The 16,412-nt window shown below is 67.1% G+C and overlaps 2 protein-coding genes across 2 annotated transcripts in view; both read left to right on the top strand.

Moving 5' to 3' along the window:
* LOC148590230 (neurexin-2-like) overlaps nucleotides 1–4,041 on the top strand; it is a gene marked incomplete at its 5' end in the record, with an annotated part of 55,162 nt that extends 51,121 nt beyond the window's left edge. The window contains one exon of the mRNA XM_088539289.1: nucleotides 3,329–4,041. Coding sequence (XP_088395415.1) covers nucleotides 3,329–4,038 — 710 coding nt within the window. The remainder of the gene's footprint in view (nucleotides 1–3,328) is intronic.
* A 1,737-nt stretch (nucleotides 4,042–5,778) lies between these two features.
* On the top strand, nucleotides 5,779–15,477 carry FRMD8 (FERM domain containing 8; the record flags this gene model as incomplete). Its single annotated transcript, XM_088539290.1, has 8 exons — nucleotides 5,779–5,809; nucleotides 7,305–7,472; nucleotides 8,230–8,331; nucleotides 9,378–9,436; nucleotides 11,684–11,850; nucleotides 13,719–13,916; nucleotides 14,511–14,634; nucleotides 15,307–15,477. Coding segments are annotated over exons 1-8 (1,020 nt in total), but the record flags the coding sequence as incomplete, so codon positions are not given.
* Between the last annotated feature and the right edge of the window lie 935 nt (nucleotides 15,478–16,412).

Raw genomic sequence — 16,412 nt, forward strand, 5'->3', positions numbered from 1 at the left:
TGGGTGGGTGGTTGGATGGTTGATTGATTGCTTGGTTGGGAGGTTGGCTGGATGGTTGGATGGTTGGTTGGAAGGATGGTTGGTTGGTTGAATGGTTGGATGGTTGGTTGGATGGTTGGATGCTTTCTTGGATGGTTGGATGGTTGCTTGGTTGGATGGATGGTTGGATGGGTGGTTGGTTGGATGGTTGCTTGGTTGGATGGATGGATGGTTGCTTGGTTGGTAGGTTTCTTGGTTGGATGGTTGGTTTGTTGGGTGGGTGGTTGGTTAGTTGATTGGATGGATGGTTGGGTGGGTGGTCGGTTGGATGGATGGATGGTTTGATGGATGGATGGTTGGTTGGTTGGTTGGTTTTTTGCTTGGATGGATGGTTGGGTGTGTGGTCGGTTGGTTGGTTGGATGGTTGGTTGATTGATTGGTTGGTTGGTTGGATGGTTGGTCGGATGGATGGATGGTTGGTTGGATGGATGGTTTGTTGGGTGGTTGGATGGTTGGTTGGATGGATGGTTGGTCGTTTTGTTGGTTGGTTGGTTGGATGGATGGTTGGCTGGTTGTTGGTTTGGATGGATGGATGGTTGGTTTGATGGATAGATGGTTGGTTGGATGTTTTGATGGATGGATGGATAGGTGGTTGATTGGTTAGTTGGATGGTTGGTTGATTGGTTGGCTGGATGGTTGGTTGGTTGGATGGATTATTGGTTGTTTGGATAGATGGATGGTTGGGCTGGATGGTTGGTTGGTTGGATGGATTATTGGTTGTTTGGATGGATGGATGGTTGATTGGTTGGTTTGATGGATGGATGGTTGATTGGGTGGCTGGGTGGTTGGATGGTTGAATTATTGGTTGGTTGGTTGGTTGGTTTGTTGGTTGGTTGGATGGATGGATGGATAGTTGAATCACAAGATGAATGGATGGTTGGATGGATGGATGGATGGATGGATGGATGGATGAGGGGATGGACAGTCAAATTAATGGCAGGATGGTTAGATGGATCATAGGATTGACGGGTGGATGGATGGACAGGTGGACACAGCTGTGTGTGTCCGTGCAGGTGTGAGCGTGGAGGGACAGGGAGCTGCTCAGCCTGACGTGTCGCGCTGTTGCCCCTCGGCTCGCGCAGCTGCACAAAGGGGCGCGTGGACGGGCACGTGGTGGCCTGGCCAGATGGACACATAGTTGTCCAAGGAGAGGCCACGCGGGCGCCAGCCGGGCGGACGGTTGTGCAGGCGGTTGTGCGGCAGCACGGACAGGCGATGGCGCGCGTGGTCGCGCGCTGCAGGGATGGACGTGGACACGCAGACGGGTGACGGGTACCTGCACTGGCAGGCGGTGGCCTGCAGGCTCGCACGGACGGAGGGGACCGTGGCCGGGGGGCCGGTGGCACGGACGGTAGCACAGACAGGCGGCCATGGGGACAGCTGGGTGCAGGGACCTGGGGACAGATGGATGCACAGTTGAATTCATGGTTGCACGGATGGTTGGTTCACTCGTTGGTTGGTTGGATGACTGGATGGTTCCATGGCTGGTTGGATGGTTGGATGGATGGTTCAATGGATGCATGACCGATTGTAGAGTTGGTTGGTTGGATGGACGGTTGTTTGGAGGGTAGGATGGATGGACGGCTGTTTGGATGGATGGACGGTTGAATGCTTCAACGTTTGGTTGGGTAGATGGTTGGTTGGTTCCATGTTTGCCTGGCTGGTTGGATGGATGGATGGTTGGATAACTGGATAGATAGACCAATGGATGATTGGTTGGATGGCTCAGTGTTTGGTTGGTTGGTTGGTTGGATGGATGATTCAATATCTGGCTGGTTGTTTGGTTGGTTGAATGGATGGATGGTTGGTTGGTTGATTGGATGAATGGATGGATGGTGGAATGGTTCAAAGTTTGGTTGGTTGTGTAGATGGTTGGTTGATCCAATGTTTGGTTGGTTGGATGGATGGATGGATGGTTGGATGCTTCAATGTTTGGCTGGTCAGTTGGTTGGTTGGTTGGTTGCACAGTTGGTTGGTTGGACAACTAGATAGATGGTTCAATGGATGATTGATTAGTTGGATGGATGGATTGTTGGTTGGATGGTTCAATGTTTGGCTGGCTGATTGGTTAGATGGTTCAATGTTTGGCTGGTTGGTTGGTTGGATGATTCAATGGTTGGTTGGTTGGTTCAGGGTTGGTTGGATGGTTGTTTGGTTGGATGGTTCCATGGTTGGTTGGTTGGTTGGATGGTTCAGTGGTTGGTTGTTTGTTTGGATGGTTGGTTGGATGAATAGTTCAATGATTGGTTGGTTGGATGGTTGGTTCATTGGTTGGTTGGATGGTTGGTTGGTTGGTTGGATGATTCAATGTTTGGTTCAGGGTTGGTTGGATGGTTGGTTGGTTGGATGGATGGTTCAGTGGTTGGTTAGTTGGTTGGTTGGTTGGATGGTTGTTTGGATGAATGGTTCAATGATTGGTTGGTTGGATGTTTGGTTCAGTGGTTGGTTGTTTGGTTGGTTGGATGAGTCAATGTTTAGTTGGTTGGTTGGTTCAGGGTTGGTTGGATGGTTGGTTGGTTCAGGGTTGGTTGGATGGTTGGTTGGTTGGTTGGATGATTCAATGTATGGTTGCTCGGATCGTTCAATGATTGGTTGGTTGGTTGGTTGGTTCGGGGTTGGTTGCATGGTTGGCTGGTTCAGGGTTGGTTGTTGGTTGCTTGGTTGGATTGTTCAATGACCAGTTGTTGGTTGGCTGCACAAGCGAGTGCAGGGATGGCTGGAGGCCGCACGTTGGCCTGTCTGGACGGGTGGATCGAGAGGCTCCCAGCACAGGCAGACAGGGCTGGACAGACACCCGGCCAAGCCGCCCGGCGGCGGCGACTGCAGCGGTGCCGGGGGGGGCTTCCCTGCCCCCCCTCCTCCTCCCCGTCCGGGCCGGGAACCTTCTTACCGAGTCTCTCTCTTTTTCTTTTTTTCTTTTCTTTTTGTTCCGTTTCTCTTCTCTTTTGTTGGCTCTTCTTTTTGTGCTGCTTTTGTTTCTCACTCTTCCTTCCTGCAATTTCTTTCCCTCCACGCTAAAATCACCCGGCCCCATTTCTCGATGTAAGTTGACGGCAGCGTCGCGGTTTGCTCTAAAAAAAAAAAAAAAAAAAAAAAAAAAAGTTAAAAAAAGTTAAAGAAAGTTAAAAAAAAAAGTTTAAAAAAATACAATTAAATGGTAAATAGGGAGCGGGGGGCGGAGGGGCCGGGGGGCGCGGGGGCGGCGGGGGCCCCGCAGGGTCCCCCCCGCTGACGCCGCCTCCCCGTGTGTCTCCCCCCTCCCCGCTCCTCCCTGTCCGGTTGTTCACAGGCGGCGAGCTGGTGTTGCCGGCGTCGCCGGCCGCCCCCCCGCGCGCCCCCCTTTGCGGCCCCGACTGCGAGGAGCCCCCGGCGGCCTCGGGCTTCGCCTCGGGGGAGGCGGCCGACTCGAGCCTGCCGCCCGCCGACGACGAGGACTTCGCCGCCGCGTCGCCGTCGCTGCCGCCGCCGCCCGTCCCCACGCACGGCGGCCCCCCCGCCGCCGCCGCCGCCGCCGCCGCGTCCCCCGGCCCCGGCGCCGCCACGTTGCCCGGGGGGCCGGTGCCGGCGGGCGAGCGGCACCCGCGCGAGGGCGGCCCGGGGCGGCCGCCGCCGCCGCCGTCGTGGCCCTCGGTGACGCCGCCGCGTGTCCCCACAGCCGAGCCGGGCCGGCCGCCGCCGCCGCCGCCGCCGGGCGCCGTGGAGGTGGTGCGCGAGGCCGGCAGCACCACGGGGATGGTGGTCGGCATCGTGGCCGCCGCCGCGCTCTGCATCCTCATCCTCCTCTACGCCATGTACAAGTACCGCAACAGGGACGAGGGCTCCTACGGCGCCGACGCCGCCGCTGCCGCCGCCGCCGCCGCCGCCGCCCGCGCCGGGGGGTCCCGCGGAGCCGCTGCTGCCACCGCTGCTGGGGGGACGCCCGGCAAGGAGAAGCCGCCCGGCGCCATCAAGGCCCCTGCCAAGGGCAAGAAGAACAAGGACAAGGAGTATTACGTGTGAACGCCCCCCGTCCCCCCGCCCCGGCCCCGCCGCAGGACACGGGGACGCCCCGAAATGGCGCCCGGCGACGCGCGGGGGCCTCCTCGCAAGATGGCGCCCGGGATGTGGAGGGGCCTCCTCGCAAAATGGCGCCTGGCAACACGGAGGGGCCTCCTCGCAAAATGGCGCCCCATGGTGTGGAGGGGCCTCCTCGCAAAATGGCGCCTGGCAACACGGAGGGGCCTCCTCGCAAAATGGCAGCTGGGATGTGGAGGAGCCTCCTCACAAAATGGTACCCAACAACATGGAGGGGCCTCCTCACAAGATGGTGCCCAGGATGTAGAGGAGCCTCCTCACAAAATGGCACCTGGCAACATGGAGGGGCCTCCTCACAAAATGGCGCCCCATGGTGTGGAGGGGCCTCCTCGCAAAATGGTACCTGGCAACATGGAGGGGCCTCCTCACAAAATGGCAGCTGGGATGTGGTGGAGCCTCCTCACAAAATGGTACCTGGAAACGCGCAGGGGCCTCCTCACAAGATGGCGCCTGGCGACGCGGAGGATCCTCCTCACAAAATGGTACCTGACAACATGGAGGGGCCTCCTCACAAAATGGCGCCCCCCCCGGCCCCGCGGCGCCCCCCGACATGGACGATTCTCCTCACAAAATGGCGCCCGAGCCGGGACAGGGGGGGCTCCTCCTCACAAAATGGCGCCTGGCGACACCAGAGGCTGCTTGGCACAAAATGGCGCCCGGAGCGGGGATCCCCCCCCCCCATAAAATGGCACCCGTGGCCCCCCCAAGACCCCCCTCCCCCCGGACGACGGACGGACGGACAGACGGACACAGGGCACAAAATGGCGCCCGACGCAGGACATCCCCCCCCAAAACAGCCACAAAATGGCGCCTCCTCGGGGCCCCTCACCACAAAATGGCGCCCGATGCGGGGACCCCCCCCACCAAGACCAAGGGGGGGGGTCGTGTCGTGTCCCCCCCCCCCAACGATGACGCCGGACACGGGGGGCGCCCCCCAAAATGGCGCCCGCGGGGGGGATCCCCCTTCCCAAGATGGCGGCCGAGGCGGGGACCCCCCCGACCCCCCCCGAGCGCCGGATCCCCCCGGGGGGAGGGGGGCAGCGCCATTTTTACCCCCTTAATTTATTTATTTATCGATTTATTTATTTATTTATTTATTTCACGCCTTTTTGCCGATTTCCCCCCTTCCTCTTCGACGTGTTGTTTTTTTTTTAATTATTATTTTTCCTTTTTTAAAATTTATTTTAACGGAAAATAAAAATAAACAAACCGGAAGCGCGGGACCTCCCCCCCCCCCCCCCGGGACCCCCGCCCCGCCCCGCCCGGACGGCTGGGCCCCGCCCCCTCCCGCAGACCCCGCCCCCTCCCGCGGGCCCCGCCCCCTCCCGCGGGCCCCGCCCATGGCGCAAACACGACTCCGACTTCGTAGCGCGGCTCCGCCTCTTCCTGCGCCGCCGGGGGGCGGGGCGCGCTCTCCGCCCCGCCCTCCGCCTGCCCACGTCACCGCGGGGAGGGGGCGGGACGAGGTGACGTCGCGCGCGGGAGGGGGCGCGGCCTGCCGTTGCCCCGCCCCCCCGAGGGTGACCGCGGGGATGGGGGCGTGGCCGGGCGCGGCACCGCCCCTTCCGCCTGCGCGCGGCGGCGCTTCCGGGCGGCGGCGGCGGCGGGACCGGAGCTGGCGGGAGCGCCTGACCCCGGCGTGACCCCGGCGTGACCCCCGGCCCCATGGAGGGGGAGGGGCCTCCCGAGCCCACCGGTGAGAGGGGGCGGGGCCGCGGGGGGGGCGGGGCCCTGGGGACACCTGAGCCCCCCCCCCAGAGCCGGTCCTGGTGACCCGCGTCGCGGTGTCCCCGCACCCACGTGACCCCTGTCACCCGCTGACCCCTGTCACCCGCACTGTCCCCGCAGCGCCGTGGAGGTGACACCCGGTGTCACCCGCAGCCCCCTCGGTGCGGGTGTTCCCAGCTCCATGGTGACACCCTGTGCTGTCACCCGCAGCGCCCTCGGTGTGGGTGTTCCTGGCGGTTCAGTGACACCCCGTGCTGTCACCCGCAGCCCCCTCAGTGCGGGTGTTCCTGGTACCGCAGTGACACCCTGTGCTGTCACCCGCAGCCCCCTCGGTGCGGGTGTTCCCAGCTCCATGGTGACACCCCGTGCTGTCACCCGCAGTCCCCTCGGTGCGGGTGTTCCCGGCGGTTCAGTGACACCCCGTGCTGTCACCCGCAGCCCCCTCGGTGCGGGTGTTCCTGGCGGTTCAGTGACACCCGGTGTGTCACCCGCAGCGCCCTCGGTGCGGGTGTTCCCGGCGGTGCAGTGACACCCTGCGCCGTCACCCGCAGCCCCCTCGGTGCGGGTGTTCCTGGTACCGCAGTGACACCCTGCGCTGTCACCCGCAGCGCCCTCGGTGCGGGTGTTCCTGGTGGTTCAGTGACACCCTGCGCTGTTACCCGCAGCCCCCTCGGTGCGGGTGTTCCTGGCAGTTCAGTGACACCCCGTGCTGTCACCCGCAGCGCCCTCGGTGCGGGTGTTCCCCGCTCCATGGTGACACCCTGCGCTGTCACCCGCAGCCCCCTCAGTGCGGGTGTTCCCCGCTCCATGGTGACACCCCGCACTGTCACCCGCAGCGCCCTCAGTGCGGGTGTTCCCAGCTCCATGGTGACACCCCGTGCTGTCACCCGCAGCCCCCTCAGTGCGGGTGTTCCCAGCTCCATGGTGACACCCCGTGCTGTCACCTGCAGCGCCCTCGGTGCGGGTGTTCCCAGCTCCATGGTGACACCCTGTGCTGTCACCCGCAGTCCCCTCGGTGCGGGTGTTCCCCGCTCCATGGTGACACCCCGCACTGTCACCCGCAGCGCCCTCGGTGCGGGTGTTCCCCGCTCCATGGTGACACCCCGCACTGTCACCCGCAGCCCCCTCAGTGCGGGTGTTCCCAGCTCCATGGTGACACCCCGTGCTGTCCCCCGCAGCCCCCTCGGTGCGGGTGTTCCCGGCAGTTCAGTGACACCCCGTGCTGTCACCCACAGCCCCCTCGGCGCGGGTGTTCCCCGCTCCATGGTGACACCCTGCGCTGTCACCCGCAGCCCCCTCAGTGCGGGTGTTCCCCGCTCCATGGTGACACCCCGTGCTGTCACCCACAGCGCCCTCGGTGCGGGTGTTCCCAGCTCCATGGTGACACCCTGCGCTGTCACCCGCAGCGCCCTCGGTGCGGGTGTTCCCCGCTCCATGGTGACACCCCGCGCTGTCACCCGCAGCCCCCTCGGTGCGGGTGTTCCTGGCGGACGGCGCCGCCGTCCCGCTCGCCCCGCCGCAGGGTCCTGCCGTGTCGGCCGCGGAGCTGCTGCGGCTGCTGCAGCGGCTGTTGTCGCTGCCCCCCGTGGCCCTGCGCGCGCTGGCGCTCTGGCTCGTCAGCCCCCTGCTCGGTGAGCCCGGACGCCGGGGCCCCTTGTGGTGGGTGGGGGGCCCGGACGCCGGGGCCCTTTGGGGGGGTACCCGGACGCCGGGGCCCCTTATGGCCATAGGGGGGTACCCGGACGCCGGGGCCCCGCGGGCTGGGGGGGTGCCAGGACGCCTGGGCCCTTTGCGGGGGGTACCCGGACGCCGGGGCCCTTCAGTGGGGAGTGCTCAGACACCAGGGCCCTTTGGGGGGGGGACCTGGACACCGGGGCCCCTTATGGCCATAGGGGGGTACCCGGACGCCTGGGCCCCTCGGTGTTGGGGGGGGGGGGGTTTGCCCGGACACCTGGGCCCTTTAGGGTGAGGACCCGGACACTGGGGCCCCTTGGGGGTGCCTGGATGCTGGGGTCCCCATGGCCATGGGGGGTACCCAGACGCCGGGGCCCCTCAGGGTGGCAGGGGGGACACCTGGGCCCCTTGTGGCCATAGCGGGGGGTGCCCGGACGCCTGGGCCCTTTAGGGTGCGGACCCGGACGCCGGGGCCCCTTGGGGGGTGCCTGGACACTGGGGCCCCCTCAGGGTAGCGGGGGGGACACGTGGGCCCCTTGTGGCCATAGAGGGGGGGTGCCCGGACGCCGGGGCCCCTCTGAGGTTGCCCGGACGCCGGGGCCCCTCAGCGCGGGGGTGGGGGGTGCCCGGACGCCAGGGCCCTTTGGGGGGTGCCCGGACGCCGGGGCCCCTCTGAGGTTGCCCGGACGCCGGGGCCCCGCTCGCCCCCCGCAGAGGTGCAGCTCCAGGGCCGGCAGCAGCCCTTCCGCCTGGGCCGCCAATGGCCGGAGCTGCTGCTCCGCTTCAGCGACGCCTCCGACGGGGCCATCGCCCGCGGTGAGCGCGGGGACAGGCGGAGTGCGGGGGGAACAGCCGGAGCGCGGGGACAGCCAGAGCATGGGGACAGCCGGAGCCGGGGGGGGACAGCCGGAGTGCGGGGACAGCCGGAACATGGGGACAGCCGGAGCCACGGGGGGGAACAGCCGGAGCGTGGGGACAGGCGGAGCCGGGGGGAACAGCCGGAGTGCGGGGGGAACAGCCGGAGTGCGGGGACAGCCGGAGTGTGGGGACAGCCGGAGTGCGGGGACAGCCGGAACATGGGGACAGCCAGAGCATGGGGACAGCCGGAGCGCGGGGACAGCCGGAGCCACGGGGGGGGGCAGCCGGAGCATGGGGACAGCCGGAGCCACGGGGGGGACAGCCGGAGCACAGGGACAGCCAGAGCATGGGGACAGCCAGAGCATGGGGACAGCCGGAGCCACGGAGGGGACAGCCGGAGCCATGGGGACAGCCGGACCTGTGGGGGGGAACAGCCGGAGCACAGGGACAGCCAGAGCATGGGGACAGCCGGAGCGTGGGGACAGCCGGAGCGTGGGGACAGCCAGACCTGTTGGGAGGACAGCTGGAGCACAGGGGACAGCCACACTGTGGGGGACACCTGGACCCATGGCGGGGACAGCCGCGGGGACAGCCAGAGCATGGGGACAGCTGGACCTGCGGGGGGGGGAAACAGCCACAGGGACAGCCGGAGCCACGGGGGGGGACAGCCGGACCTGCAGGGGGACAGCCGCGGGGACACCCTCACTGTGAGGGACAGCCAGAGCCATGGGGGACAGCCGGAGCCGCAGGGACACCCGGACAGACGCCAGGACCCACAGGGGAGACACCCAGACACTGCGACCCACACAGGGGACACCCAGACAGACACCGGGCCCCGCGGGGGCCACCTGGGCGGGTGACAGGGACGCGCGTGCGTGGGGTGACAGCCGTGCGGGTGACAGGGACGCATGTGTGTGGGGTGACAGCCGTGCGGTGACGGTGACGGGTGTGCGTGGGGTGACAGCCGTGCGGTGACGGTGACGCCCGTGTCCCCGTGTCCCCAGACGAGCCCTGTCTCCAGCTGCGCAGAAGCGTCTTCTTCCCCAAGGAGGAGGAGCTGGAGGTGGGAGCGCCCGGACGGGACGCGTGTCCCCGCGGTGTCCCCCCGTCCCCAAAGTGTCCCCATGGCGTCCCCATGGTGTCCCCATGGCGTCCCCATGTCCCCCTGTGTCCCCCATTCCCCTGTGTCCCCATGGCATTCTCACATCCTTGCAGTGTCCCCATGTCCCCACGGTGTCCCCATGGTGTCCCCCCGTCCCAACGATGTCCCCATGTCCCCCTGTTCCCCCGTGTCCCCATGTCCCCACAGTGTCCCCATGGTGTCCCCACACTGTCCCCGTGTCCCCATGGTGTCCCCATGGTGTCCCCCTGTCCCCAGCTGCAGGACGCGGCTCTGCTGCGGCTGCTCTACGAGGATGCCCGGGCCCAGCCCCTTGGTGTCCCCATAGTGTCCCCATAGTATCCCCATGTCCCCACACTGTCCCCATGTCCCCATGGTGTCCCCATGTCCTCCTGTTCCCTCATGTCCTCACGCTGTCCCCAGCTGCAGGACGCGGCGCTCCTGTGGCTCCTCTACGAGGACGCCCGGGCCCAGCTCCTCGGTGTCCCCATGTCCCCACATTGTCCCCATGTCCCCATGGTGTCCCCATGTCCCCTCATGTCCCCATAGTGTCCCCACACTGTCCCCATGTCCCCAGCTGCAGGACGCGGCGCTCCTGCGGCTGCTCTACGAGGACACCCGGGCCCAGCTCCTCGGTGTCCCCATGGTGTCCCCATGTCCCCTCGTGTCCCCACACTGTCCCCATGTCCCCATGGTGTCCCCATGTCCCCACACTGTCCCCATGTCCCCACACTGTCCCATGTCCCCAGCTGCAGGACGCGGCTCTGCTGCGGCTGCTCTACGAGGACGCCCGGGCCCAGCTCCTCGGTGTCCCCATGGTGTCCCCATGTCCCCTCGTGTCCCCACACTGTCCCCATGTCCCCATGGTGTCCCCATGTCCCCACACTGTCCCCATGTCCCCTCATGTCCCCAGCTGCAGGACGCGGCGCTCCTGCAGCTCCTCTACGAGGACGCCCGGGCCCAGCTCCTCGGTGTCCCCATGTCCCCATGGTGTCCCCATGTCCCCTCATGTCCCCATGTCCCCACATTGTCCCCACACTGTCCCCATGTCCCCAGCTGCAGGACGCGGCGCTCCTGCAGCTCCTCTACGAGGACACCCGGGCCCAGCTCCTCGGTGTCCCCATGTCCCCATGGTGTCCCCATGTCCCCTCATGTCCCCATGTCCCCACATTGTCCCCACACTGTCCCCATGTCCCCAGCTGCAGGACGCGGCGCTCCTGCGGCTCCTCTACGAGGACGCCCGGGCCCAGCTCCTCGGTGTCCCCATGTCCCCATGGTGTCCCCATGTCCCCTCATGTCCCCATGTCCCCACACTGTCCCCATGTCCCCTCGTGTCCCCATGTCCCCAGCTGCAGGACGCGGCGCTCCTGCAGCTCCTCTACGAGGACACCCGGGCCCAGCTCCTCGGTGTCCCCATGTCCCCACATTGTCCCCATGTCCCCTCATGTCCCCATGTCCCCATGGTGTCCCCATGTCCCCACATTGTCCCCATTGTGTCCCCATGTCCCCATGGTGTCCCCATGTCCCCACATTGTCCCCACACTGTCCCCATGTCCCCATGGTGTCCCCATGTCCCCACATTGTCCCCATTGTGTCCCCATGTCCCCATGGTGTCCCCATGTCCCCACATTGTCCCCACACTGTCCCCATGTCCCCTCATGTCCCCATGTCCCCTCATGTCCCCTCGTGTCCCCATGTCCCCATGGTGTCCCCATGTCCCCTCATGTCCCCATAGTGTCCCCACACTGTCCCCATGTCCCCTCATGTCCCCAGCTGCAGGACGCGGCGCTCCTGCGGCTCCTCTACGAGGACGCCCGGGCCCAGCTCCTCGGTGTCCCCATGTCCCCATGGTGTCCCCATGTCCCCTCATGTCCCCATGTCCCCACACTGTCCCCATGTCCCCTCGTGTCCCCATGTCCCCAGCTGCAGGACGCGGCGCTCCTGCGGCTGCTCTACGAGGACGCCCGGGCCCAGCTCCTCGGTGTCCCCATGTCCCCATGGTGTCCCCATGTCCTCATAGTGTCCCCACACTGTCCCCATGTCCCCTGGTGTCCCCAGCTGCAGGACGCGGCGCTCCTGCGGCTCCTCTACGAGGACGCCCGGGCCCAGCTCCTCGGTGTCCCCATGTCCCCATGGTGTCCCCATGTCCCCATGTCCCCACATTGTCCCCATGTCCCCTGGTGTCCCCAGCTGCAGGACGCGGCGCTCCTGCGGCTCCTCTACGAGGACGCCCGGGCCCAGCTCCTCGGTGGCCGCTACCTCTGTGACGCGGAGGACGGGGCGGCCCTGGGTGGCCTCGTGTGTCGCCTGCGCCTGGGCCCCTTCGACGAGCGGCGCCACTCGGCCCGCGCGCTGCGGTGAGCGCCAGCATGTCCCCAAACTGTCCCCAACGTGTCCCCAGCGTGTCCCCAACGTGTCCCCAACGTGTCCCCAAACTGTCCCCAACGGTGTCCCCAAACTGTCCCCAAGGTGTCCCCAACCTGGCCACAACCCTGTCCCCAACCCTGCGGTGAGCGCCTGTCCCCAAGGTGTCCCCAATGTGTCCCCAACGTGTCCCCAAACTGTCCCCAGCGTGTCCCCAACCCTGCGGTGAGTGCGTGTCCCCAAACTGTCCCCAACACTGCAGTGAGAGCGTGTCCCCAACCGTGTCCCCAAACTGTCCCCAGCATGTTCCCAACCCTGCGGTGAGCACCTGGCCCCAGCATGTCCCCAGCGTGTCCCCAACATGTCCCCAACCCTGTGGTGAGCGCCTGGCCCCAACGTGTCCCCAACCTGTCCCCAATGTGTCCCCAGCGTGTCCCCAGCATGTCCCCAACGTGTCCCCAGTGTGTCCCCAAACTGTCCCCAATGTGTCCCCAACCCTGTGGTGAGCACCTGGCCCCAACATGTCCCCAACGTGTCCCCAACCCTGCGGTGAGCACGTGTCCCCAACGTGTCCCCAGTGTGTCCCCAGCGTGTCCCCAAACTGTCCCCAACATCTCCCCAACCCTGCGGTGAGCGCATGTCCCCAACGTGTCCCCAAACTGTCCCCAACGTGTCCCCAGTGTGTCCCCAACGTGTCCCCAAACTGTCCCCAATGCGTCCCCAAACTGTCCCCAGCGTGTCCCCAACCCTGCGGTGAGCGCGTGGCCCCGTGTCCCCAGCATGTCCCCAACGTGTCCCCAGACTGTCCCCAACGTGTCCCCAACCCTGCGGTGAGAGCCTGTCCCCAAACTGTCCCCAACGTGTCCCCAAACTGTCCCCAACCCTGCGGTGACCTGCTGTCCCCAACGGTGTCCCCAACGGTGTCCCCAAACTGTCCCCAACGTGTCCCCAAACTGTCCCCAACGCTGCGGTGAGAGCGTGTCCCCGACGTGTCCCCAATGTGTCCCCAACATGTCCCCAACCCTGTGGTGAGCGCGTGTCCCCAGCGTGTCCCCAACGTGTCCCCAACGTGTCCCCAAACTGTCCCCACCGTGTCCCCCAACGTGTCTCCAAACTGTCCCAAATGTGTCCCCAACCTGGCCACAACCCTGTCCCCAACCCTGCGGTGAGTGCCTGGCCCCAACGTGTCCCCAGACTGTCCCCAATGTGTCCCCAACGTGTCCCCAACCTGTCCCCAACCCTGCGGTGAGCCGCTGGCCCCAGCGTGTCCCCAGCGTGTCCCGAACGTGACCCCAGCGGTGTCCCCAATGTGTCCCCAAACTGTCCCCAATGTGTCCCCAACCCTGCGGTGAGCCGCTGGCCCCAGCGTGTCCCCGATGGTGTCCCCAACCTGTCCCCAACAGTGTCCCCAACTCCGGCCCTGTCCCCAACCCTGCACTGTGGTGACATCCTGCATCCCCCTGTGTCCCCAACACTCCATGTCCCTCCCATGTCCTCAATGTTCCCCTGTGTCCCCCTGTCCCCCCATTGTCCCCCTGTCCCCCCATTGTCCCCATGTCCCCCCATTGTCCCCAATGTTCCCATTGTCCTCATGTCCCCCCATGTCCCTGTGTCCCCATGTCCCTGCATTGCCCCCGTGTCCCCCCAATGTCCTCATTGTCCCCAATGTCCCCATTGTCCTCATTGTCCCCATTGTCCCCCTGTCCCCTCATTGTCCCCATGTCCCCCCATTGTCCCCATTGTCCCTATTGTCCCCATTGTCCCCAATGTCCCCATTGTCCTCATTGTCCCCATTGCCCCCCTGTCCCCTCATTGTCCCCATGTCCCCCCATTGTCCCCATTGTCCCCATTGTCCCCCCAGGCCGCTGCTGGGCCGCGAGGTGCCCTGCGGGGGGCGGGGCTCGGGGGCGGGGCTCCTGGGCGCGCTGCGGTGGGCGGGGCCGAGGGCGGAGCCTCCCGAGCGGCTCCTGCTCGAGGCCTTCCGGGCCACGCCCGCCGGCCCCGCCCCCGAGCTGCACCGTCACTTCCTGCGGCGCTGCCACCGCCTGCCCGGATATGGGTACGGGGGGGCGGGGACACGAGGGGGCGGGGACACGAGGGGCGGGGACACGAGGGGGCGGGGACAAGGGGGGCGGGGACAAGGGGGCGGGGACACGGGGTGGGGATATGGGGGGCGGGGACACGAGTAGGCGGGGATATGGGGGCGGGGACAAGGGGGTAATGGGGCGGGGACACGGGGGCGGGGAGAGACACGGGGGGCGGGGCCACGGGAGGGCCGGGGGGCGGGGCAACAGGCGGCCAAGGAGGCCCCCCCCCCCCCCGGGACCGGGGGAACCTGGAGGGGGGGAAGTTGGGGCGGGCCCCGGTGTCCCGGAGGGGGCGGGGCTGTCCCGGGGGGGCGGGGCGGTCCCGGTGTCCTGGAGGAGGCGGGGCGGTGTCCGGGAGGGGCGGGGCGGTCCCGGTGTCCTGGAGGAGGCGGGGCGATGTCCGCGGGGGGGCGGTCCCGGTGTCCCGGGGGGGTGGGGCGGGGGGCGGGGCGGTCCCGGTGTCCCTGGGGGGGCGGGGCGGTGTCCCGGGGGGCGGGGCGGTCCCCGTGTCCCTGGGGGGGCGGGGCGGTCCCGGTGCCGCCCCGCCCACCCGCCCCTCCCCCCAGCTGCGCCTTCTTCCCCGGGAGCGTCGCCCGCCCCCCCGCGGGGCTGCTGGGCCGGGGGGGCCGCCGGGCCGTGAGCGTCGCCGTGGGGCTGGACGGGGTGACCATCGTGGACCCCCGCGAGAGGGTGGGGACGGGGGGGGACACGGGGGGGAGGGAGGGGGACATGGGGACACGAGGGGGACACGGGGGGACATGGAGGGGACATGGGGACACGAGGGGGACACGGGGGGGGACGGCCGGGGGGGGAGGGGGACATGGGGACACGGGGGGACACGGGGGGACACGGCCGGGGGGGGGACACCGGTGGAGTGGGGACATGGAGGGGAGATGGGGACATTGGGGGGGGGTGGGGACATGGGGGGGGGCGGGGGGGACGGGGGCACCAGGGGATGGGGACACCGGGGGAGATGGGGACACTGGGGGGGCACAGGGGGGATGGGGACATGGCGGGGATGGGGGCACGGGGGAGGATGGGGACATCGGGGGGGGGGTTGGGGACCCTGGGGGGGGACCCTGGGTGTCCCTGCAGGTGTCCCCGTGGGTTTTCCTGTGGGTGTCCCTGTGGGTGTCCCCCGTGGGTGTCATTGCGGTGTCCCCATGGGTGTCACTGTGGGTATCACTATGGGTGTCACTGCGGGTGTCCCCGTGGGTGTCATTGCGGTGCCCCCACGGGCACCACGCGGGTGTCCCCGCGGGTGTCACTATGGGTGTCCCTGTGGGTGTCCCCACGGGTGTCCCCGGGGGTGTCACTATGGGTGTCCCCCCACGGGTGTCACCGCGCCGTCCCCTGTCCCAGGAGGTGCTGCTGTCCCTGGCGCTGCCCGAGCTCAGCTGGGAGCTGGGGGGTGTCCCCGAGGGGACAGGGGGGGACGAGGCCACCGCGGGGCCCCCCGAGCTGTGGCTGGAGTTCGACGGGGAGCGCGAGGGGGCGCCCGTGAACCGGCTGCTGCGGGTGCGATCCCCGCAGGTGAGGGGGGGGACCGGGGGGGACACCGGGGGGGACAGTGGGGACACCGGGGAGGATGGGGACAGCGGGGAGGACGGGGACACCAGGGGACACCAAGGGGACAGGACACGGGGGGGGGACGGGGACACCAGGGGGGGCAGGGATACGGGGACACCGGGGGGGACACCGGGGACAGTGGGGACACCGGGGAGGATGGGGACAGCGGGGAGGATGGGGACACCGCGGGGACAGGGACACGGGGGGGGACGGGGACACCAGGGGGGGCAGGGACACGGGGACACCGGGGGGGATAGGGACACCGGGGGGGACACTGGGGACACCGGGGAGGATGGGGACAGCGGGGGGACAGGGACACCAGGGGACACCAAGGAGACAGGGATACTCTGGGGAGGACAGGAACACCAGGGATGACAGGGACATGGGGACACCAGGGGGGGATAGGGACACTGGGGACACCGGGGGGGGCAGGGACACGGGAGGATGGGGACACCGGGGGGGACACTGGGGACACCGGGGGGACAGGGACGGTGGGGAGGATGGGGGCACCTGGGGGACGGGGACACCAGGGAGGATGGGGACAGCAGGGGGATGGGGACACCGAGGGGACAGGGACACTCGGGGGGGGACAGGAACACCAGGGACGACAGGGACATGGGGACACCAGGGCGGGGGTAGGGACACGGGAGGACGGGGACACCGGGGGGGACACTGGGGACACCAGGGGGGACACTGGGGACACCAGAGAGGATGGGGACACCGGGAGGGACGGGGACGGGGACAGTGGGGAGGATGGGGGCACCTGGAGGATGGGGACACTGGTACACCAGGGGGGACAGGGACATAGGGGGACAGGGACAATCTGGGGGGGACGGGGACACCAGGGAGGATGGGGACACCGGGGGGGCAGGGGCACCGGGGGGGGGACAAGGACATGG

This window comes from Tinamus guttatus, unplaced genomic scaffold (genome assembly GCF_059628265.1).
Source record: "Tinamus guttatus ecotype Peru unplaced genomic scaffold, ASM5962826v1 Tinamus_guttatus_pri_ptg001568l, whole genome shotgun sequence".
NCBI classification, from domain to species: domain Eukaryota; kingdom Metazoa; phylum Chordata; class Aves; order Tinamiformes; family Tinamidae; genus Tinamus; species Tinamus guttatus.